This window comes from Ips typographus, linkage group LG3 (assembly GCF_016097725.1).
Source record: "Ips typographus isolate SLU linkage group LG3, UJ_Ityp_2.0, whole genome shotgun sequence".
Taxonomy (NCBI): Eukaryota; Metazoa; Arthropoda; class Insecta; order Coleoptera; family Curculionidae; genus Ips; species Ips typographus.
The window spans coordinates 20,197,430-20,223,842 of record NC_138424.1 but is presented as its reverse complement, the minus strand read 5'-3'; the positions used below and the strand labels follow the sequence as shown (position 1 = coordinate 20,223,842).

The 26,413-nt window shown below is 37.2% G+C and overlaps 1 protein-coding gene across 1 annotated transcript; it reads left to right on the top strand.

Moving 5' to 3' along the window:
- The first annotated feature begins 2,870 nt into the window (after nucleotides 1–2,870).
- rno (PHD finger protein rhinoceros) lies at nucleotides 2,871–25,358 on the top strand. Its single transcript, XM_081976184.1, has 7 exons — nucleotides 2,871–2,988; nucleotides 3,414–3,463; nucleotides 3,680–3,784; nucleotides 3,840–3,991; nucleotides 12,854–13,033; nucleotides 13,095–17,686; nucleotides 22,998–25,358. The coding sequence occupies exons 3-7, from the start codon at nucleotides 3,719–3,721 to the stop codon at nucleotides 24,929–24,931; spliced, it is 6,924 nt and encodes a 2,307-aa protein (XP_081832310.1). The 5' UTR covers nucleotides 2,871–2,988; nucleotides 3,414–3,463; nucleotides 3,680–3,718; the 3' UTR covers nucleotides 24,932–25,358.
- Nucleotides 25,359–26,413: the final 1,055 nt, after the last annotated feature.

Genomic DNA, 26,413 nt, shown 5'->3' with positions numbered 1-26,413 from the left:
TTTCAGAATTCTCCTGCTTAGGGTAACGGTGTTACCGAACAAAATCAATATGGCGACTCATGAACGCTGGAATCACAATTGACAAAACTTTAAACCTTTTTTTTTTAATTTCGTTACAAAGTCATAATTTTGAAAGTAAGGGCAATTGGTCAGTGGCCTTAGAAGCTTCTAACCTAATTTTTTCAGAATTCTCCTGGTTAGGGTAACGGTGTTATCGAGCAAAATCAATATGGCGACTCATGAACGCTGGAATCACAATGGACAAAACATTAAACATTTTTTTTTAATTTCGTTTTGAAGTCACAATTTTGAAATTAAGGGCAATTGGTCAGTGGCCTTAGAAGCTTCTAACCTATTTTTTTCAGAATTCTCCTGCTTAGGGTAACGGTGTTACCGAACAAAATCAATATGGCGACTCATGAAAGCTGGAATCACAATTAACAAAACTTTAAACCTTTTTTTTTTTAATTTCGTTACAAAGTCATAATTTTGAAAGTAAGGGCAATTGGTCAGTGGCCTTAGAAGCTTCTAACCTAATTTTTTCAGAATTCTCCTGCTTAGGGTAACGGTGTTATCGAGCAAAATCAATATGGCGACTCATGAACGCTGGAATCACAATTGACAAAATATTAAACATTTTTTTTTAATTTTGGTTCAAAGTCACAATTTTGAAATTAAGGGCAATTGGTCAGTGGCCTTAGAAGCTTCTAACCTAATTTTTTCAGAATTTTTCTCGTTTGGAAAACAGAGTTACTGGACAAAATCAATATGACGACTCATGAACTCTGGAATCACAATTAACAAAACTTTGAACATTTTTTTTAAATTTCGTTATAAAGTCACAATTTTGAAAGTAAGGGCAATTGGTCAGTGGCCTTAGAAGCTTCTAACCTAATTTTTTCAGAGTTCTCCTGCTTAGGGTAACGGTGTTACCGAACAAAATCAATATGGCGACTCATGAACGCTGGAATCACAATTAACAAAACTTTGAACATTTTTTTTTAATTTCGTTACAAAGTCATAATTTTGAAAGTAAGGGCAATTGGTCAGTGGCCTTAGAAGCTTCTAACCTATTTTTTTCAGAATTCTCCTGCTTAGGGTAACGGTGTTACCGAACAAAATCAATATGGCGACTCATGAACGCTGGAATCACAATTGACAAAACATTAAACATTTTTTTTTAATTTCGTTTTGAAGTCACAATTTTGAAATTAAGGGCAATTGGTCAGTGGCCTTAGAAGCTTCTAACCTAATTTTTTCAGAATTCTCCTGGTTAGGGTAACGGTGTTATCGAGCAAAATCAATATGGCGACTCATGAACGCTGGAATCACAATGGACAAAACATTAAACATTTTTTTTTAATTTCGTTTTGAAGTCACAATTTTGAAATTAAGGGCAATTGGTCAGTGGTCTTAGAGGCTTCTAACCTAATTTTTTCACAATCTTTCTTCTTTTGGTTAAGAGAGTTACAGAGCAAAATTAATACGACAACTTATGCCCGTTTGAAACCCATTTAACCAAATTTCAATCATTTTTCAATGTTTCAAGTCACTTCAACTTCAAAACTGCATTACTGGAGGTCACGTGACTGTTTTAATAACTTGTTGACATTTGATCTTTGACAGTCTCAAATTTCAACTTTGACACTTTAAATTTGACGTTGCGCAACATATTCACGTTTAAAATTTTATTTACCAGGGTCACGTGATTCTTTTAATTTTTTTTGATCATTTTTAAACTCAATAATTCGTTAACAATTTGAATTTTGACAGATTTAATTAGATATCCAAGAAAATTTCAAAACAATTCAATTTCAAATGTATTAATTAGGGTCACGTGACCCGTTTTTTCAATTTGAATTTTTACAGAGAATATTTTACGCCTGAGATAATTTTCAAGGTCAAAACTGCATTATTTAGGGTCAGGTGACTGTTTTAATGATTTTTTAATACAATTTAAACTTTGACAGTTTTTGGTAATGAATAATTCCATTTGTTTGAACAAAGCCAGTTGACAGTTCTGTCATTAGTGTGTCATCTGTCAAGTAGACAGTTGACGTACCGACAGAATTTTTTGGTTGCACCGGGTGCATATTGTGAGAATTAATTTTGAATGATTCTCTCTCCTTGTTTAAGAGTGTTAGTTTTCAAGGTAAATATGATTTAATTTGACATTTAAAAGCAGCTGTCAAACGAGTTTAATACTCTGGTCCATCTGAGTACGTCACACAATTATCACACACCGTTTCCTTATTTTGTTTTTTGATAAATGTCACGTGACGGTATCAGATTAGCTTATCATGTTATCACCTTTTTGTCTACTTGTAAAATGAGAAAAACCCCAACGCAACAATTTTTTGTTAATTTTGCGTTTCTCGATATCGATAATGAAAATATCGATACTTAACGCTCATTCATATGAAACACAACAAAACTTGGGTTAGAGTTTAAAAAGTGCATGGGAAACACAAGTTTAATAATCACAATAGTATCGGAATAGTTGAGTTTAATTTTTTAAAACAAAATAACTAAACAAATCGGGTTGTTTTATTAAATATAAACAAACGTTTAGTAATAATTGTGTAGCGCTGACTATCGATCGGCGCTCAAACGACGCAATTATCCGCGTTGCCAGAATGTCTAAACAACACAGCCAGTAAATAAATGTACATGTGTTTAATTGAACCAGAATTAGAGAATTAAGTTAATTTTGCAGCTGAGTTAATACTAACATTGACAAGAGTAAAAGAAAAGCAGGAATTAATTAGAAAATATGCTTTTAGCTCGTGGTGTACACCCGGCAACGCTGCAAGAATTACCTATGTCAGACAGAGATGGCATGTGTGCTTTTTGACAGACTCAGGTGGTGCCCCCTGTAAAGAGTGTAATGTCATATTGTTAGGCTTTTAGAAATGGAGTCTAATGGAGGCGATTTAATTAAAATAGTCCCGAAATCGGCCTGAAATAATGAGAAAACGGAAGCAAACGGTAAAGAACGTTCCAATTTTTACGACGATTGATTTTAGGGCGTTTTGATCGGTGCCCGTGCCAGTGATCTAGCAAAAACCGTATATGTTTACAATTCGTACATGGGAGCCACCTCTGCTATTTGACACAATCTACATTTTCCCATTATTTATCTAATTTATTTATATTTTCCCTCCAAAAAGTGAGGGGTATGCATTGCGGATGAAAACCCGAAAGGTCAACAAACTGAGTGGAAGCGTTGGAATCCTGGAAGGTCCCGAAACTAGACCTTCAACAACAGTATGCATATATCATTCTGTCAAAGACCCTGTGTACTTTTAAATAGTTGAGAAATTGGGTGTTTGAGACCCCCCAGTGTCTTGGCGAAGCACCCAGTGGACGTTTAAAAGGCTTGGCTGTAGTAATTGGGGTAATTTTTGTTGCAGAAAGTGAATGCCTGGACAATCTACATTTCTCGATATTCGAAAATTATGTAGTAAGTATCACAGACCAACCACCTTAGTCAGTTGGTTGTTAGTAGTGTGAAAATGCCTTACTAATCACAGATTAACCAAAATAGACATTAGATTGTTATTTATTTACATTCAAGCAAATGGCCATTATTAAAGTCAAAACTGTAAACATTCCAACACCTTTCTTGTTGGTACCTTTATCTACTGTCATAAAGACAACTGAGTGAAATATTTTTTAGGTATCATAGAAGAAACACTCTTTGTGCAATCCAAGTGCAATGTCACAGAGAGTTAAAAGACCTAATCGTACTGAAGATGGGTCTGTACCTGTTAAAAGGCGCAAAGTGAGTACTCTTTAATATGTTCCGGGTATTATGGTGGTAAATGGGTAATTTTTAGCGGACGGCGGCCGAGGAAGAGGAGGCGGCCTCCTTGGCAGCAGCACAAGCCAATCAGGGCTCCTGGCAACCAAGAGCCAATGATTTGAAAACTATTTATAATCGAACCACCACCGAGGCTCCTGCTGAACTATTCCGGAAAGATCTGATTAGGTAAGTTTTGGGGATTGTAGCGCAAATTTGATGTGAAAAGGTTGTACAAAAAGTGTGGGGAAAAATTACCAACAAAAGTGTGTTTTTAAAATTTTTGTTCTATGGGGTGGGGACCTTGAAAACTTTTAGGGATACAGATTTGGTTGAATGGGAGAAAAGTTGGATAGTCATGGACTTGATAAAATGATTTGGTGAATTTTTTTTAAATTTTAATTACCAATAAATTACTGGTAAATTATAAATACTGTGTTTCTGGCAGTTCAAATTTTGACACTGCTTTTCTCCCTGACTGTACCAAATTTTGTAGTGTTTTTTCATGTTATTGGATAGGAAATTTAATGAGGATTTCAAAAATGTGCTTAAAACAATCATTTTCTTATTTCAAGTGGTTTTACAGGTGATTTTGTCCCTGGCTGTCCTTTCAAACTGTGTTCCTTGCAGTTCAAACTTTGACACTGCTTTTCTCCCTGACTGTACCATAGTTTGTAGTGTTGTTCATGTTATTGGATAGGAAATTTAATGAGGATTCCAAAAATGTGCTTAAAACAATCATTTTCTTACTCCAAGTGGGTTTTACAGGTGATTTTGTCCCTGAGTGTCCTTTCATACTCTGTTCCTTGCAGTGCAAACTCTGACACCGCTTTTATCCTTGACTGTACCAAATTTTGTAGTGTTTTTCATGTTATTGGATAGGAAATTTGATGAGGATTCCAAAAATGTATTTAAAACAATAATTTTCTTACTCCAAGTGGGTTTTACAGGTGATTTTGTCCCTGACTGCCCTTTCAAACTGTGTTTCTTGCAATTCAAACTTTGACACTGCTTTTCTCCCTGACTGTACCAAATTTTGTGGTGTTTTTTCAGGTTATTGGATAGGAAATTTAATGAGGATTCCAAAAATGTACTTAAAACAATAATTTTCTTACTCCAAGTGGGTTTTACAGGTGATTTTGTCCCTGACTGCCCTTTCAAACTGTGTTTCTTGCAATTCAAACTTTGACACTGCTTTTCTCCCTGACTGTACCAAATTTTGTGGTGTTTTTTCAGGTTATTGGATAGGAAATTTAATGAGGATTCCAAAAATGTACTTAAAACAATCATTTTCTTATTTCAAGTGGGTTTTACAGGTGATTTTGTCCCTGAGTGTCCTTTCAAACTCTGTTCCTTGCAGTGCAAACTCTGACACCGCTTTTATCCTTGACTGTACCAAATTTTGTAGTGTTTTTCAGGTTATTGGATAGGAAATTTAATGAGGATTCCAAAAATGTACTTAAAACAATCATTTTCTTATTTCAAGTGGGTTTTACAGGTGATTTTGTCCCTGGCTGTCCTTTCAAACTCTGTTCTTTGCAGTTCAAACTTTGACACTGCTTTTCTCCCTGACTGTACCATAGTTTGTAGTGTTTTTTCAGGTTATTGGATAGGAAATTTAATGAAGATTCCAAAAATGTGCTTAAAACAATCATTTTCTTACTCCAAGTGGGTTTTACAGGTGATTTTGTCCCTGAGTGTCCTTTCAAACTCTGTTCCTTGCAGTGCAAACTCTGACACCGCTTTTATCCTTGACTGTACCAAATTTTGTAGTGTTTTTCATGTTATTGGATAGGAAATTTGATGAGGATACCAAAAATGTATTTAAAACAATAATTTTCTTACTCCAAGTGGGTTTTACAGGTGATTTTGTCCCTGACTGCCCTTTCAAACTGTGTTTCTTGCAATTCAAACTTTGACACTGCTTTTCTCCCTGACTGTACCAAATTTTGTAGTGTTTTTCATGTTATTGGATAGAAAATTTAGTGAGGATTCCAAAAATGTGCTTAAAACAATCATTTTCTTACTACAAGTGGGTTTTACAAGCGATTTTGTCCCTGAGTGTCCTTTCAAACTCTGTTCCTTGCAGTTCAAAATTTGACACCGCTTTTCTCCCTGACTGTACCAAATTTTGTAGTGTTTTTTATGTTATTGGATAGGAAATTTAATGAGGATTCTAAAAATGTGCTTAAAACAATCATTTTCTTATTCCAAGTGGGTTTTACAGGTGATTTTGTCCCTGGCTGTCCTTTCAAACTGTGTTCCTTGCAGTTCAAGCTTTGACACTGCTTTTCTCCCTGACTGTACCAAATTTTGTACTGTTTTTTCAGATTATTAAATAGGAAACTTAATGAGAATTCCAAAAATGTGCTTAAAACAGTAATTTTCTCTGGGTCACGTGACTGCAACACACAAAACAACACACCTCTAACAGTTTTCAAAACGAGACGTGTTTCTTAGATGTATGACAGTTATTTAAACAATTATCACGTGACCGTTTAGCTAAATAGTGTTCTAAATCATGTGATAACTGTTACTAACATCAAACTGCTTTTCTCCCTGACTGTACCAAATTTTGTAGTGTTTTTTCAGGTTATTGGATAGGAAATTTAATGAAGATTCCAAAAATGTGCTTAAAACAATTTTTTTTTAATCAGTTTTTTCGAAAAAATTTAAAAACTGTAAAACTTAAAAAAAATGGCAAGTGACCAAAAATGTTCCTAATCAACTCCTTAACCTAACATCGTAAGTTTGCAAGACGGTTTTTTACTTCCAGTATACAGGGTGTGCAAGGAAAGTGTAGTGATTTATGACTTTTCAAATTAATGACAGCCATGACATGAATACACACAAATAATGCTTCTTTAAAGAGCTTTAAAAGTTGCTGTGGAGAAGTGTTTAGTATTAGTTTTGGTCCAATATTAACATCAGAAAAAAATAAAATAATTTTTTTTCAAAATATCTCAAAAACCAAAGAAAATTACGACGTTTCATTAAGGCCATGATTACGTAACTTTTCTCCCATTTAACCAAACGTGTATGTCTAACCGTTTCCAAAATCCCCATAGAAAACCTCCTTATCCTGGACACACTGTATACTGTATAATAAAGCAGATTTTTTTGCATTAAAGTGCTTTTCAAAAATGATTAGCATGTAGATTAATTGGCATTCTGCATTAATTTGATTCTAAACTGAATGGAATTTATTAATTATTATTGGTTTAACTAAGTCCTAGTGGACAGCTATGAACAATAAAAATAATTCATTGGCATTAAGTGCATGCAAGGAAAAGGGATTTTAAACTGAGATACAAAAAATATTATCAAAAATTTTTAATTTATTTCTAAACCACCTTGTAGGATTTGCCAGTAAATTCCAATTTGACCAGTAAATTTATGGGTCTAATTGAAATTTGTCATGGCTGTTAAAATAAAACCCTAAAAAATGAAAACTGAATAAAAGGCTGATTTGATTTGTTATTTATTGTTTTGGAGATATTGGTTTATCAATAATAAAATAAATAAAGTAAAACTTTGCTGACAAAGTGATTCTTGTTCCAATCTTCTAACTTTTTATGAAAAAGTAGTTTTTTCTAAAAAAAATAGCATTTTCAGCTTTTTGCTTTTTGTCACTTTTCTTTATTATCTCATATTTAAATTATGACAAATAATATGTTTTTGGGGTGGTTATTATTTGAACAATTTGTAATTTACATTTACAAACTGACAATTGTCAAAAAATAACTGTCATAAATCTCAGAAACACGTCTTGTTTTGAAAACTGTAAGAAATGTAATTTATGCAAGTTTTGACCTTAGTGACAGATATTACGTGGTTTTGGGATGAAAATTTAGCCAGGCAGTCACGTGGCCACTATCAAAATAACTGTCATAAATCTCATAAACACGTTTTGTATCGATTACTGGAAGAAAACTTTTCTAAACCCTGATTTTTGCAACTTTTGAGTACAGTTTAACAGTCATAGACAAAATTGCTTGACAAACCGATTTGGAGCGAAAAAATGACTGTTTTAAGCACATTTTTGGAATCCGCATTAAATTTCCTATCCAATAACTTCATAAAACACTACAAAATTTGGTACAGTCAGCGATAAAAACGGTGTCAAAGTTTGAATTGCCAGAAACACAGTTTGAAAGGACTGTCAGGGACAAAATCGCCTATAAAACCCACTTGGAGTGATAAAATGACTGTTTTAAGCACATTTTTGCAATCGTTATTAAATTTCCTATTTGAAACCTGAAAAAACACTTCAAAATTTGGTAGAGTCAGGGAGAAAAGTGGTGTCAAAGTTTGAATTGCCAGAAACTCAGTTTGAATGGACTGTCAGGGACAAAATCGCCTATAGAACCCACTTGGAGTGAGAAAATGACAGTTTTAGGCATATTTTTGGAATCCTTATTAAATTTCCTATTTAATAACCTGAAAAAACACTTCAAAATTTAATACAGTCAGTGAGAAAAGCGGTGTCAAAGTTTGAATTGGCTGTTAGGGACAAAATCAACTGAAAAACCCAGTTGGAGTGAGAAAAAGACTGTTTTAAGCACATTTTTGGAATCCTCATTAAATTTCCTATCTGATAACCTGAAAGAACACTACAAAATTTGGTACAGTCAGGGAGAAGAGCGGTGTCAAAGTTTGAATTGCCAGAAACACAGTTTGAATGGACTGTCAGGGACAAAATCGCCTGAAAAACTCACTTGAAGTGAGAAAGTGACTTATTTAAGCACATTTTTGGAATCCTTATTAAATTTCCTATTTGAAACCTGAAAAAACACTTCAAAATTTGATACAGTCAGGGAGAAAAGTGGTATCAAAGTTGGAACTGACAGAAACACAGTTTGAATGGACTGTCAGGGACAAAATCGCCTGTAAAACCCACTTGGAGTGATAAAATGACTCGTTTACGCACATTTTTAGAATCCTCATTAAATTTCCTATTTGAAACCTGAAAGAACACCTCAAAATTTTGTACAGTCAAGGAGAAAAGCTGTGTCAAAGTTTGAATTGCCAGAAACACAGTTTTAAAGGACTGTCAGGGACAAAATCGCCTATAAAATCCACTTGGAGTGAGAAAATGACTGTTTTAAGCACATTTTTGAAATTTTACTTTTAAATTATTTAAAACTTTAATGTGTTTTTAATGGTTAGTAAGTTATGTTTTTTTAAGGTTCAGATTAGGTGAAAAGTCTACCATATCAGCATATCCTGATTTATTCCAATAATAATTTAAGAAAGTGAAGAATAAGCAATTTTGAATCAACTAGCAAACATTCTGTTAGCTTGTTTTCTTTTCAAATTGCTTTCTCTACAAAAATGAGACAGGGCAATTTTGCTCTGAGAGAGATATTTTCAAGGTTCAACCTACTAAGGAAGGAGGAAAGCTGCATACCATTTGTTCGTGTTCTAAATAATCATCTAAGGAAGATATTTGCCAAAAAATACAAAGAGAATCACAAGAGTGTCTTTTCGACTTTAGCATTCTACAGTAAATATTTTTCTGACACTGGAGCAACTGGTGATTACAATATAGTATGTTGCAATATTTTATACTAATCTGATTAGAATGAGTACTGAATAGCAGCAAAAAGACACCTTGTTCCTTGTGTGTTATTTCGATGCACTAAATCTTGGAACACCCTGTATCATTAGGCAGTGACAGCTATAGCTTTTTAGATTACAGTGGAAGACGGCTTGAAGTTAAACGATTCAATTTAAAGCGACAAATGTGTCCTTATGACGTTAGCACTAATTGCCTTGGTTTGTACCATACTTTAGACATCCTACACTTCCATAGGAACAAAGGTTTGTTCATTCTTGATTCATTTTCAAAGATCAACTTAATTGCAATCCATCATAAAGTTTTGGAAAGCAGAAAATTACACATAATTTTGCTGATATATCCACAATTTTCCCTAGAATCACTTCAAACTATAAAAACGATAAGGAGATGAAAAACAATAAATTCTTATCATACCCTCAATAAAAACAATAATTTCTATACTTTTAGACTGCAAAAAAATGCATAGTGATATGAACAAATACTCAAAATAGTTGCTAATCTTAGTAGCAATTATTGCTTAGATACTGATCTCTTTACTCCATTGAAATTTTGCAAATAGATAAATGTAAAAAAATGCATGTTTTTAATTAAATAGCCCATAGAGAGGGTGTGTTAAAAATATACATTTTTTTAATAGAATATAATTTTAAATCTACATTAAATACAAGGTAAATGTTGTATTACATACTATACCACCTTTTATCACTTCCAAGATACTTAAATAGATAATAATAAATAATTACTCTACTTTAGAACTATTAGATAAAATAGATTAAAATACTTGAACTGCAACAAATATTTTAATAAATGTTTAAATTGTAAACCGGTTTTAAGTACTGAATTTGAAGAAAATACAAATCAAATTTTATTTCAGTAAACTAACAGCAGAACCATATAATTCAGGTAGAATTTGTTGTTTAGAAGTCCATCATGTAAACCTTTAAATAAGTGGTTCCTAGTTGTTGACTTGGCCAAGGAAATGCAATACGATAAGCTCACAAATAGCCCAACTTGCTAATGACAATTTTATTTACTTTGTTGGCATAATTTAGATTTATAATTATGTATGTAGGAGCTGGTCAATTTATGCACTTTTAACAGTGCACAAACCAATTTTGGTTGATAAAAATCAAACAGAAGTCTAATATCTAAGAAAGTGTAAATCTTAAACGTATTATCCTTAATGAAGTTATCTTGTAAATAATGGTAAAGTAAAACACTAGATATTCCATTTAAAAAATACAACTTTGAATTACTGGAAATAATTTTAAAAGATAGTTCCAATAGGCCTATGTTGATCCGAAAATCATGTATTAAAACTGAATATAGTCTGTTCAGTGACTGTCTGCAAAAAACGTACGTCGCTGATTAAACGGTCAGATTTAATTTGAAGAGGAAGACACTTGAAGAGGCTTTTGGCACCCTTTAGAAGGTTCTCAATAGCATTTAGAGATCCATGGAACTTTGAAAATGATCCTAGAGGCCTCTGAAAATTTAAAACAAGTTTGGGAAGGTTTAAGACCCTTGTAGAAGCTTCCTGCACTTTTTAGAGAGTTCTCAATAGCATTTGAAAGTCTATGGACCTTTGAAAATGGTCCTAGACGCCTCTGACAATTTAAAACAGTCCTGGGAAAGTTTAACACCGTTGTAGAGGCCTCTGAAACTTTTCAGAAAGTTCTCAATAGCATTTAAAGGTCTTTGGCACATTCAAAACGGTTCTAGAGGGCTCTGACAATTTAAAACAAGTTTGAGAAGGTTTAGGACACTTGAAGAGGCTTCTGGCACCCTTTAGAAGGTTCTCAATAGCATTTAGAGGTCTATGGAACTTTGAAAATGGTCCTACAGGCCTTGAGCAATTTAAAACAGTCCTGGGAAATTTAAGACAGTTGTAGAGGCTTCTAGCACTTTTTAGAAGGTTGTCAGGAGCATTTAGAGGTCTATGGAACTTTGAAAATGGTCCTAGAGGCTTCTGGCAATTTAAAACAGTCCTGGGAAAGTTTAAGACCGTTGTAGAAGCCCCTGGAACTTTTCAGAATGTTCTCAATAGCATTTAAAAGTCTTTGGCAGGTTCAAAACTGTTCTAGAGGCTTCTGGCGATTTAAAACAAGTTTGGGAGACAAGTTTTAGGCATATTTTTGGAATCCTTATTAAATTTCCTATTTAAAACCTGAAAAAAACACTACAAAATTTGGTACAGTCAGGGAGAAAAGCAGTGTCAAAATTTGAATTGCCAGAAACACAGTTTGAATGGTCAGGGACAAAATCGACTCAAAAACCCAGTTGGAGTGAGAAAATTACTGTTTTAAGCACATTTTTGGAATCCTTATTAAATTTCCTATTTAATAACCTGAACAAACACTACAAAATTTTGTACAATAAAGGAGAAAAGCTGTGTCAAAGTTTGAATTGCCAGAAACACAGTTAGAAAGGACTGTCAGGGACCAAATCGCCTATAAAACCCACTTGCAGTGAGAAAATGACTGTTTTAAGCACATTTTTGGAATCGTTAATAAATTTCCTATTTAAAACCTGAAAAAACGCTTCAAAATTTGGTACAGTCAGGGAGAAAAGCAGTGTCAAAGTTTGAATTGCCAGAAACACAGTTTGAATGGACTGTCAGGGACAAAATCGCCTATAAAACCCACTTGAAGTGAGAAAATGACAGTTTTAGGCATATTTTTGGAATCCTTATTAAATTTCCTATTTAAAACCTGAAAAAACACTACAAAATTTTTGTACAGTCAAGGAGAACAGCGGTGTCAAAGTTTGAATTGCCAGAAACACAGTTTGAATGGACTGTCAGGGACAAAATCGCCGATAAAACCCACTTGGAGAAAAAAAATTACTGTTTTAAGCACATTTTTGGAATCCTCATTAAATTTCATATCCAATAACCTGAAAAAACAGTACAAAATTTGGTACAGTCAAGGAAAAAAGCGATGTCAAAGTTTGAAGTGTCAGAAACACAGTTTTAACCTACCTACTACCGGCCTACAGGCCTCGGGCAATTTAAAACAGTCCTAAGAAAGTTTAAGACACTTGTAGATGACCCTGGGATTTTTCAGAAAGTTCTCAGTAGCATTTAGAGGTCTCTGGCACATTCAAAACGGTCCTATAGGCCTCTGACAATTTAAAACAAGGCTGGGAAGGTGTAAGTAACTTGTAGAGGCTTCTGGTAGTCTTTGGAAGGTTGTCAATAGCATATAGACTCTTTTCACTATACCTGATTGGCATTTTGGTGACACAGAACTGCTCTATTATAAAACATCTCATGCTGTTTATTTACGATACATAATCTGACAGTAGCTAGTAATGTGACGTTATAAAACACAAATTTTTATTCCATTTTCGTCTAATAACGTAAGATAAAGGATGTGACGCAGAAGTCACTGGACAGAAACTAGTTTAGTCACAATAAGTCTGTATTTAAGTAACTTAGAGTCATTCAAAGTTTTTTTATTAATCATTAGTGCCATGAAATTACCGGATTCGGAGCCGCTAGCCCAAGACGAATATTGGGTTATCGTCGATCAGTGGAAACAGGAATGGGAACGAGGCGTTCAAGTTCCGGTTAATCCGGACTCATTACCGGAACCGTGCGTCAGCACCATGCGCACCAGATCCTACAAAGTCCACAAGGACTTTAGACTGTACGTTCGAATAGTTTGTGAAATTTTCTCTAGTGAATTCAATAATGTATTTGTTTCTCAGGCCAAAAAACCAATACATACGAATAACAAAAGATGAAAACTTCGATCCGGAAACGCACGCTTTTTCCAACGCGCCCGCGCAAGCGGAAGCGGCGTGTTCGTACGACCTGGACGAATGCGACGTTGCCTGGTTGAAGATTCTCAACGCTGAGCGGGCCGCGTGCTGTCTACCGCACGTGTACGAAGACCAACTAGAACGGGTGATGGAACGCCTAGAGCTGTGCTGCTGGGAGAAAATCCAGTCGATCCTACGGAACGAAGAGGGATTGGGTATTGAGTACGACGAGAATGTGATCTGTGACGTGTGTCGTTCCCCCGATTCGGAAGACGGGAACGAAATGGTGTTTTGCGACAGTTGCAATATTTGCGTGCATCAGGCTTGTTACGGCATCACCAAGATACCGGAAGGACAGTGGCTGTGTTGCACCTGCAAAATCGGTAAACGGCCCGATTGCATGCTTTGTCCGAACAAGGGCGGAGCCATGAAATCGACACGGACCGGTCAAAAGTGGGCGCACGTTTCGTGCGCATTGTGGATACCCGAAGTGAGCATCGGCTGCGTCGAGAAAATGGAACCAATCACGAAGATCTCCAGTATTCCGTCCAGCCGATGGGCGCTGATTTGCGTGTTGTGTCGCGAGAGGCGGGGCGCGTGTATCCAGTGCTCGGTGAAAACTTGTAAAACTGCGTATCACGTGACGTGCGCGTTCAAACATGGACTCGAGATGCGGGCGATAATCGAAGACGAGAACGCGGACGATGGCGTCAAGTTGCGCTCGTATTGTGAAAAACACAGTAAATCGAGTAAAAAGAGTGAGAAAAGTGTGTGTTCCGGTTCGGAAGAGGACGATTCGAAACGGAAAAAGCGAAAAGACATGACCAATGAAGAGAAAAACCAAGCGAGAGCGGCCCGGTTACAAGAAATCGAGTCGGAATTTTTCAAACACGTATCAGTGAAAGATGTTGAATCGTTACACGTGGGAGTAGATTCAGAAGCCTTACAGTACATTTACAACTATTGGAAGCTGAAACGGAAAGCGGGAAATAACAAACCGTTATTGCCACCCAAATCTGAAGATGTTGATGTGCTGTCGCAAAAACGGGAGCAAGCCGACTTGGAAAAAATGAAAATGTTTGTTCAAGTGCGTCAAGATTTGGAACGCGTACGAAACTTGTGCTATATGGTGAGCAGAAGGGAGAAGTTAAGTCGCAGTTTCTTCCGGATGCGCGAACAAACCTTCCACAAGCAAGCTGCTGTACTCCAGTCCTCTAACACTCTACCTAGTGCCGTAATCCAGGCAGTTATCGAAGCCAATCACGGCCCTTCCATCTATGACCGTTTGTACTCCCACAATAACGCCGAAGACCACACTTCGGACTTTGACACTATTTTAGCCCGAATAGCTGGCGCCAAATCTCCAACAAACTCAGCAGATGAATTGAACAAATCAGACGTGAACGGCCTGTTCCGGGATGTCAAAAATAACCCTTATAAAAAAGTTTATTTCAATGGGTCTTCCAAGAGGAGAAACACTAGCAGTTTGTACGGCAGCAGTTTGTCGAGTGCGGGCAGTAGCGACGAACTGCCTAAAGACAATAAAGAAAATCAGTTGCGCAGCAGCTCGGACGATGACAAACTCAAAAAGAAAGTTCCAACAACACCCAGGAAACGTCAGGATCGTAAAAAACGCGTGTTATCGCGCAGTAAAGGAGAAAGCAGTAGCGAAGACGACGTCCCCGCTTCCAAACAACCATCTCGATCTCGTCTAGGCCAAGTAGCCAGACAGTTGGGAGATACGGGAAGCGAGAGTGATGATTTGTTGCCGATGAAAACGTCCAAGAAATTCGACAATCATCCTAAAAACATTTCCTCAATATACTCGGACAGCGAAAGTTCGGACGTTTCAGCCAAAAACACCCAAAATACACTCAGAACTAAAGCTGCAGTGAAAGACTTTTCAAACAAAGGCAAAAGCCCTAAACGGAAACCGAAAGTCGAAGACAAAGTGGTGACCAAAAAGAAAGATTATGTACCCTCGGATCTCATAGTGCCGCAAAGACAAGCGGCCAAAAAAGCCTCAGAAAATTTGAAACTCACTAATCGAACAAAAGAGCATCCACAACAAGTGACCCCTAGTGAAGAACCACAAGCCCTGACTAAACCTGAAGAAAAAGAACGCAAAGAGGTTGTCAAGCCAAAATCAAAAGGGAAATCCCCTAGAGAAGCCGAACCAGAAAAGAAACCGCTTGTTCCTAGTAATGAAGAACTACTGGCGTTTGTACCGCAAAGACAAGCCGCCAAAAAAGCTGCGGAACATATCAAAAGCGGATTGGGCGGCAGCAAATCCACTTCAACACCTACCGAAACATCCCAAACAACTGAACCTCCTCCTAAAAAAGACCCACCTAAAACACAACAACCCCCTCCAGCTAAAATCCAACAAGACAACAAACGAAAGTCTTCGACGCATTCCTCCAGCACTTCCTCGTCTTCCTCGAGCAGTTCCTCAGACACCAGCTCAAGCTCGGACAGCGAAGAAACGCCAGCGCCACCACCGCGATCGGAGAGCCGCGACGAATCGGCTAAGCGGAGTAGTAACGCCAAGGACTGGCCCTTTCTTGACAAGGGAGCCCGTTCAGCGGCGTCCTCCTCCAGCACATCCGATTCGAGCGGGTCTAGCGACGATTCGACCCCTAGCAAACCGGTCGCGAACCGAAAACCCGTCACAACGCCAAACAAGAAGTCACCAGCAACCGGGTCCCCTAAAAAACCTCACAAGATCGTCGACGCGACGGACGCCCGAAAGAATGACAAAAAATTGTCGCCTACTAAAAGAGAGGAACCGGCACGAAGAGGTCGAGGGCGACCGCCTAGGACACGCGTTCAATCCGGTGATCGGGTCAGAGATGTTAATGTCCGGCCAGGAGATCTGCCTAATGACCAACGTGTCAGTGTGGAAAGAGAACAACCTGAAACAGCACCCGCCGCTGATGTTCCACATTCCGATATTAAAAAGACCGATGCAGCCGGTGTACAGTCTCCGATCGGTAAAACGGACGAAGACGTGAAACAGCCAGAACCGGACCTGGAAAAAGAAATCCGGGAACGGAAAGCCAGCAAAGAGAAAGAGGGTCACAAATCCACGCTGGAGAGACTGTTTGGAAGTCCCAATAAGAAGACAGAAATTAAACACAACTCGACAACGAATAACACGGAGAACAAGACGAACGAAACTAAACTGAGCGATGAAATTTCCAACGCGGATCGGATAGTAGACGATCACTTGCAATCTCAAAAGTTGCAAGACACTTTATTGGAATCGTACCAAACTACTCAGGAAATCAAAAATGCTACTAGCAAATCTTTGGAAGACCTGCAAGATAAACCGATGTTTTCACCACCGTCGCAATGCAAAACTTCCGATTTACTCGACTTGGCTAGTTTTGAAGAAAGTCTTGGTCTCACCAAGGAGGAGATGATGAAAGGACCGTCATACGCGTACAATAACATGTCCGCAATCAAAGAGGACAGTAAAGAAGACAGTGCACGTGAAACGTTGAATTTAGTGGAGAAACTAAGGATGGGCTTGAATAAAAAATCTTCAGATGACACGGGTAGTGTTAACGATGTGGAAAGCGGGGATAATTCGGAACAGGTGGTGCCTGAAAACACCGTACAGGCTGTGGTGGATGATGTTTTTATTAAAGAAGACACGTTCGTTAAAGAAAGTATATTTAATCAAGAAAAAGAACCTGTTCCAGTTGAACCAACTTCCGCTCCTGTACATGAAAAACCTTACGAAGAACAGTCGCAAGGGTTGATTCATTCAGCACCTGTAGAGGGCGATGAGCGTTGGGTACCACCGAGTGATAATTACACTAATATACACATAAACAACCAGCATCAATTTATACACCAGTTTCCCACCGTCCATCCACCGCCGGTCTTTAACCAACCCGTGCTAGATTCGAGAATCTCACAAACCCCAATGTCTGTTATGCCTAGTCCATCACCGCGTCCGCACATCCACCCAAGTGCCATCTGGGCGGATAGTTCTGTAATGCCGAGTAGGCGATCATCGTCCAGTTCGAGCTCGAGCACCGCATCAGAAGAGAAAACTGTTCAGGCTCCCTCACTCGACATGGCCGCCTACATGCCTTTCCCGCCGAACCACGTGGACCAATTTGGTGGGTACCCCGATCCGTCAATGGTTCCAGTCAGTTTGTTCCCCCCGCCCAACCTTAACGCGCAGATCTCGTTTCCACCTACCGGATCGACGGGGATGTTTCCTCCAGCGTTTGGTGCTCCGTTCCCGCCCATGACCAAACCGATGGAGGAATCCATACCGTATTCGGCCACGTTTACGTCGACGCAACATAACATGGAGTTCACCGCGGCCATGGTAAACATTCCGACCACGATAGAGGATCAAACGGTGGATATGCATCCGGGGAGCGCGCCCACCGTTGTGGAAACGCCTTTACTCACGCCCACTAGTAAGACCAGCTCTGATGACGTTTTACCAATCATACCCGCTGATACTGGGGGTAATGTGATGGAATCACCTAGCGCTGCTGTTAAACTTTCAGTCGGTGAGTATTTTTTCAATATAATTTTGTTTGACATTTTTGGCTCAAGTACTAGCAATGTTGCCAGTGCTAGCTACCCTTTTTGTGGTTCCTTTACCTTTTCCTGTTTTTTTTTTGTATACAGTGTGGTCCAAATTGGTGATGCATGTATGGGGATATCCGTTATCGTAAGAGATACAGGATCGGTTAAATGGGAAAAGTTTTAGGGAATTCAATGCCAAATTCATACCCGGTTTTGAAATTAGATTATCATTTGCAAAAATTATCATTTTTTTCCTGTTTCTTCCGAAAATTTAAAAATCTAACATGGCGCCCATAAGATTTTCCAAATTAGTCATGCATAACTTCGAAACAAGTGCCGATAAAAAAATTCTAATTACACCATCGTATTCTACGTCAAAAAGTGCCCTAATAAGGTAACATTTTCAAAAATATTTTTATCTTCGTTAAGGTCCTATAAGGCAAAGTTAAAAATGCAGTGTTTCACGTTTTCCCAATTTCCCGGAAAACGAAAAATGATAATCTAATTTCAAAACCGAGTATGAATTTGGCATTGAATTCCCTAAAACTTTTCCCACTTACCGATCCTGTATCTCTTACGATAACGGATATCCCTATACATGCATCACCAATTTGGACTACACTGTATATCTTACATTATGTTGGTTGTAAAACTTTTTATATACTTTTTCAGTTTATTGAATAAGAAATTTAATGAGGATTCTAAAAATGCGCTTTAAACAGTCATTTTCTTACTCCAAATTAAATTATCCTCTAAGACAACAAGTCAAAATTCGACTAGAATTTCATTTTAACACAGGTTTCGAAACAAGACCATTTTTTTGAGATTTATGACAGTTATTTTGACAATTGACACTTCAGCGTCTAGTTAAATATTGTTCTACAATCACGTGACAACTGTCACTACCGTAAAAACTGTCAAACTATGCTCTAAAGTTGCAAAAATCAGGGTTTTGAAACGTTTTCTTGCAGTATTTGATATAAAACGTGTTTTTGAGATTTATGACAGTTATTTTGACAATTGTCACTTCAGCGTCTAGTTAAGTAGTGTTCTACAATCACGTGGCAATTGTCGCTAACGTCAAAACTACCAAACTATGCTCTAAAGTTGCAAAAATCAGGGTTTAGAAACATTTTCTTGCAGTATTTGATATAAAACATGTTTCTGAGAACTATGGCAGTTATTTTGACAATTGACACTTCAGCGTCTAGTTAAATATTGTTCTACAATCACGTGACAACTTCTACTAACGTCAAAACTGTCAAATTATGCTCTAAAGGTGCAAAAATCAGGGTTTTGAAACGTTTTCTTGCAGTATTTGATATAAAACATGTTTCTTAGAACTGTGGCAGTTATTTTGACAATTGTCACGTGACCGTCTAGCTAAATAGTGTTCTACAATCACGTGACAACTGTCACTAACGTCAAAATTGTTAAACTATGCTCTAAAGTTGCAAAAATCAGGGTTTTGAAACGTTTTCTTGCAGTATTTGATATAAAACATGTTTTTTAGAATTGTGACAGTTACTTTGACAATTGACACTTCAGCGTCTAGTTAAATATTGTTCTACAATCACGTGACAACTGTCACTAACGTCAAAACTGTCAACCTATGCTCTAAAGTTGCAAAAATCAGGGTTTTGAAACGTTTTCTTGCAGTATTTGATATAAAACATGTTTCTTAGAACTATGGCAGTTATTTTGACAATTGACACTTTAGCGTCTAGTTAAATATTGTTCTACAATCACGTGACAACTGTCATTAACATCAAAATTGTCAAACTATGCTCTAAAGTTGCAAAAATCAGGGTTTTGAAACATTTTCTTGCAGTATTTGAAATAAAACATGTTTCTGAGAACTATGGCAGTTATTTTGACAATTGACACTTCAGCGTCTAGTTAAATATTGTTCTACAATCACGTGACAACTCCTACTAACGTCAAAACTGTCAAATTATGCTCTAAAGGTGCAAAAATCAGGGTTTTGAAACGTTTTCTTGCAGTATTTGATATAAAACATGTTTCTTAGAACTGTGGCAGTTATTTTGACAATTGTCACGTGACCGTCTAGCTAAATAGTGTTCTACAATCACGTGACAACTGTCACTAACGTCAAAATTGTTAAACTATGCTCTAAAGTTGCAAAAATCAGGGTTTTGAAACGTTTTCTTGCAGTATTTGAAATAAAACATGTTTTTTAGAACTGTGACAGTTACTTTGACAATTGACACTTCAGCATCTAGTTAAATATTGTTCTACAATCACGTGACAACTGTCACTAACGTCAAAACTGTCAAACTATGCTCTAAAGTTGCAAAAATCAGGGTTTTGAAACGTTTTCTTGCAGTATTTGATATAAAACATGTTTCTTAGAACTATGGCAGTTATTTTGACAATTGACACTTTAGCGTCTAGTTAAATATTGTTCTACAATCACGTGACAACTGTCATTAACATCAAAATTGTCAAACTATGCTCTAAAGTTGCAAAAATCAGGGTTTTGAAACATTTTCTTGCAGTATTTGAAATAAAACATGTTTCTTAGAACTGTGGCAGTTATTTTGACAATTGGCACGTGACCGTCTAGCTAAATAGTGTTTTACAATCACGTGACAACTGTCACTAACGTCAAAATTGTCAAACTATGCTCTAAAGTTTCAAAAATCAGGGTTTTAGATAGATTTTCTTGCAGTATTTGACATAAATGTATTTTTGAGATATATGACAGTTATTTTGACACTTAAGCGTCTAGTTAGATAGTGTTCTACAATCACGTGACAACTGCCACTAACACCACTAATTTTTGTTTTGGGGTATATACCTAGGGCCCGCTAGCTCCGAAAGGGGGCACTTTTCAACCATAACTTATATGTCATTGGAGAAGGACGAAAAACCAGCAATTTAACAGAAAAATTATGTGAAAATGACAATTTGACCGAAAAGCGACCAAATGTGACACTTTAACATCAAACAATGGTTTTAAAAGTGTCAATTTGATAAGAAACTAAAAACTATGACAGCTGACTACAAACACAGTTTTTAAGCCTCTCAAGTCAATTTTCATAGTTTTCAATTATTTTTTTTTTGTGAGAGAGTCTTTCAATTTGTTTGGAAACTATGAAAACTGGCTACAAAGACAATTTTTAAGTTGGGTTGGGTTGGTTTTAGGTCTTTGAACGTAATAACTCAATTATCTCGTAAACGAAGTTGCAAATCAGAATTTTATAAGAGATACATACGGTCTTTTTCAACTTAAACAAGGAAATTAAAAGAAACATTTATTTTTGATGATCTAGTGACGTATAGGAAATAATCCAAATTTGATTAAAATTACTCCAACAGTTTTACAGTTAAGACAAAAATCTCCGTTTTTTTAAATCGAACTTTGAAGAACTGTATTTTTCTTGGGAAAATGACATAATGCATGTGTCAACTTATTTTTTGATGGGCTGTCAAATTGACATTTAAAACTGGACTACCAGGTGTAGAAATAATACTTGCAAGTGCTTGATTTGGGATTTTCTTTATTTATCTTTTTTCATCAGTTCTGCTTTGCATCTCCAGGATGACGTTAGAAGGGAGAATAGTTTAGTTCTTGATCCTTCTTGAAAGGATTTTTTATTATCTCAGACCATTTATTAGGATAATTAAATCGTCGGTAAATAGTGTCATGATTATTATCATCCTGAATATGAGATTTACTTAAATCTCCCTCACCACCTAGTTGCATGATAATATCGTCATAACTGGCATCAGATTCACCCTGACCATTCATTCTAATATTCTAGTAAAGAAAGAAAATTTAAATAAATAAGCTTGAATAAAAATTCTATTATAGGGATGCCAAGTTATTTTTAAGGTAAATAACTAAACCTATTTAACTTACTTTCTACTTAAAAGTCCTGCTTCTAAATATATCATTGAAACTACAAATGTCTTTAATACAAAAAATTACAAACTACTTACAACTAATACTCTTCGTCAAAGAGTCCAAATTGTCCAAAATAAACCGTCAGTTGACCAATCTTCTTCTTTTCCGTTGGGGTGGATTTTTAACTGCAAAGGCTGTATCTCGGTAACAGCCGGGAGGCCTCCTCGGTTATCGATTTAACCACTTCTGGAATAGGTCCTCTATCACAATCTGCTCCATGTCATAACGTGGACTAGACGGTACAATTGCTGGTAGCACTCGGTATTACATCCAGTAACTTCCGTTCCGGAAGGAAACAGCTTTCTGAGATTCCCTGATCTTCAATAGTCTGATTTTGTGCTCGATTTTTTTAGAAAACTGACTTTCCAGCTCTCATTAAAAGTCTCTCTTGACAATCAACAACCAAAAAAAAACCTTTTTTCCCACCTTCTACCTCCACGTACCACCTTTTTCACCTCCTTTGAAGTTCATCAAGTAATGCTGGTAATTTTCTTAATAAGTACATACAATCCTACTAAAACTAACTATAATGGTAAACACTTGACATCCCTACAAAAATGTACCTTTTCTATAAATTAAATAAATAAATTTTCTTTATTTTCTTGAAAAAAAAATCCTTATTTTCAAGACAATATGTACTGTAATAATATTTTTTGACAATATTAACAAATTTAATGCCTGCTTTATACCTCTCAATTAACAATTAAACTAAACTTTTATTTAAACTAAAATTAATTTATCAAAGCTGAAAGTGAACTTACAAGCGAGCCCATTTATACTTTTACAAATTACACTAAACTAAAATTAATTTTAAATTAAAGTTAAACCAATTTTATTAAAGTTCGGCTTAATTCGTTTAAATTCGTTGACTTTCGGAACTATCACTGTCATACTTGTCATCACTCATGATGTAAATTGCTGTCTTCTATTGCGATACGTAGTCTATTAGACTTGAATCGTCTATTTCCATAATTGGATTTTTTACCGAAAAAGTGGTTTAAGAACAAATTTTTTAAATTATTTTAATAAAAATTTTCTTTATCCACAAAACACGCGTAATGACGATGACAATAGAAACGTCAATGTCGAACGTCCAGTAAGTCAAAACAGTCATTTATTTTTCTAATTATTAATTAGTAGTATAAACCTAAACAAGATTTCTTAGTTTAAATATTAATTTTAGTGGAAATTTAAATTTAATTTAATTCTTAAATGGGAGGTGTAAAGCAGGCATAATAAGCGTTTATGTAAATTTAAAATGTAATTTATTAGAAAAAGTAATTATTAGGTTAAAGGTATGCATTGTGTTTAAATTCTGTTAATTTGTATGGCTTTAGTATTAATGAAATTAATTTATTTAGGTAAAAAATCGCCAAGTAAACCGACAAGGACATCGGCCCGAGTCACGTCGCAGCTACTCAACAAATCGCCAGCGAAAAGTCCCGGAAAAAGTCCCCGACAAGAACTGTCCCAAAAGCAGTCGAACCAAGGACGAGGACGAGGAGAACACAAACGAGGATCAGGTAAATCGGGCGTGGCTAAATCGCAGACGTCTTCCAGGGGTAGGGGGAGAGGCAAGGGGCGCGGTCGCGTCGCTCATCACAACGATTACGATTTTATGGGTTCGAACACCATTCACAACAAACTGGTCGGTACCGTGTACGATCTCGATTTCGACGACGACATTTGCAACGAAAACATGGCGGATTTGAAGTCGATGCGCGAACGTCGCAAATCGGTGGACGTGCACGAGAAAAAGTTCGATTCGTACAGTTCGCCAAAGTCGCCGAAATTTGCCAGCCCGAAGAATCGTTTCAACGCGGATTTGAAACCGCCCAGTCCGAAAACGGAGGCGGAACCCGCCGTTGCCGCTTCCGCCTTTCCAAATCCGGTCCTTCCCGGTCCGGTGGACATGCGCACTTACAACAACACCGCAACTTTCGATCAACCGAGCTACAACGAGCAAAACTTGCTGAGCGCCTTTGCCAGTGGAACGGCCGGAGCGCAAGTACACGAAGAGCTGGACGAGGACTTTGAAAAAGCCTTGCACACCGCCTTGTGCCAAAAAGAGGAACCGTCCGCTCCAGAAGTGGCCAATAACAACAGCAGTAACATTAAAGTGTCCTTGTCTGATTCACGTAACCAGTTGAAAGTCAAGATTAAAGGCCCCATAGCAAACTACACGGCCAGTGTTCCATTAGTGCCTCGACCTACTATAAACACCGTATCAAATGTTAGTCCTAGTATAGCGGCCAATAATATGTCAGCCAACATTCCGATGACAGTGCCCTCATCGGTGGGTACCTCAAATTTAAGAAGAATGCGTAAAAAAGAATTGTTACGACAATACTGGACTCAGGACATGAATATGGATGATCCCTCTATCAATCCCAGTTTAACCACCACACCAACGCTAGTAGCGCCATCTGTCAGTCGCACAATTATTACCATACCAAAGGCGGTGGCTTCCATGACTAGCATACCAACTAAAGAAGACTATCGAGACTACCGTACTGACGATTTTACCGAAAGTAAACACCACAAAAAAACACGAGGCCTGGCTAGAGAGTTAAAACACTTGGACGTATCGATAAACACGCTTAGTGACCGTAGAAGAGGTTCGGCCAGCAGTGGAGCGTCCGCAACAACAGACGGAACTAAACAACACAAAGTTAAAGGCCGCGCAGCTAAGACCACACCGAAATTAAAAATAAAAATCGGCCCTACCAGCAATAGTGTGGTGACCGGTGACGAAAACAAGGAAGAAAGCAGGATGAGACCGCCGAAAAAACGTCTCGCACCCATTATGAAACCATCCGTGGAAGACTTGATGCGCGACAGCATGAAGTTCCGCAAACAAGTGATGGCCGATCTGAAAATCAAGCACAAAAAAGATAAACAAAAGAAAAAGGATCGGAAAAAGTCGAACGGAGCCGAGGTGCGAATCATATCCGATCAAACCACATCAACTAAATTAATTATCCGTTTCGGGAAAGCGAAAGTGAATTGTGATAGTGTCGGTAAAGAGGAACGGACTAAAGACACGCCCCAACTTGAACCACCCAAACACACCCCGATTAAATTAAAAATCTCGCGATGCGGTGAAGGTTCCGGTTACGTGACCAAACCGGCTAAAATCGAATCAGACTCGGCGAAACAAGAGGATCGGGCCGCCCAACCGGGCCAACCGCCGCCCGATTCCGTTACCAAATCGGAACCAAACTCAATAGCCAACTTGCCTCTTCAAATTCCCCCCGCGCCCCCCCAACTGAGTAAAGACTGCGAGGTTAGGTGATAGTAGGGCAACGGGCGACACTGTAATATAATAGTTTAATATTCAATTACGAAAATTGTGGCAAAGTCAGGCCGACGTACCTGAAACGCGGGCGGTTTTTGCCCGCCCGCCCCCCCTTCTATCCACATCACTTTTGCGGGACTCGGATGAATGGTCGTGGTTTTTTGAGATTATAAACACGTTTTCTAGTAACATTGGTTTAAGGGTGTCAAGAGTATTTAAAAAAACAACTCAATAATAATCTAGTTTCAAACAGATGACATACAAATGTTTTTGAGGTATCTCAAGTAAGAAGATATAAAACATAACTTGATGGAACAATAATGAAACAAAACATTTTCCTGATTTGTGCTGTTAAAAATTTGTCAAAGTTTACCCTGTATTTATGAATTAAAAAATTCATACCCTTAAAATTATGACAGTTTAAGGTTATAAAACGATCTTGTAATCCTTTCATAACGTTAAAACGTCATAACCTCAGAGATCCAAACTACTGCACGAGAAAACGTCAATTTGCATAAATCGCAGCAACGCACGTAGTTTGTGATTGGTCGAATAAAAGCCGCAAGCTGAAAGCTGCTTTTTTCGACCAATCACAACTGTCGCACATGAAGACTCACCATTTGCCTAAATCTCAATATAGTGATTGGTCAAAAAAAGCAGCTTTCTGCTTTTATTTAACCAATCACAAACTACCCACTGTATATCCACATCTGCAGCAGTTGACAGCTTTCAGCTTGCTGCTTTTTTTTTCAACCAATCTCAAACTACACTCCCTGTGCTGAGATTGGCACAACCATTAAAACTGACAATTGACAGGTGTCAAAAAATGTCATCGAGCGATAGATGGTATCAAACATCCAAATTAAAGTTAACCCCATTTTTGATAATCAATTTAGATTTGATATTATGATTAGTTTTAAATTTAAAATTGCGTGACAAGTTTGACAGTGATGGTAATGGCAAGTTTGACAGTTACCTTTCAGGCAAATCTAGTTTCAGTATCAGGGAAAATTTTTGTTTAGACATGGAGTAGTTAAAAATCGAAAATTAGTACTTACAACTTTACGTAGAGTCCTTAAATGCATAAAAAAATAAACCTTCTCTCAATTTTGGGACGCTCTGTATATTAAGTAGTATTTTTACCGGGTGAACAAACATCTTGAAAACACTTGGTTTTTTTATTGTCTTTTTAATTGAGCCATTCTGACCAAAATAGCTGTCAAAAATTTCAGCTTTTTTCAGGAACTAGTCTCTGAGATATCAGTCATCGAACCTATCCAATGTCTAATTGTTTGACACTATTTTAGAAACAATTGTGAATTTCTAATTGCAGCCAAGTGACAGCTGTCAAATTCAGTACAATTATAGTCCTGGGTTAGGTTGGCAGCTGTCAAAAATTTCAGCTTTTTTCAGGCGCTGCTAGTTTCTAAGATATCACTCATCAAACTTGCTTGTAGAGCTTAAAATGTGGAAACAACC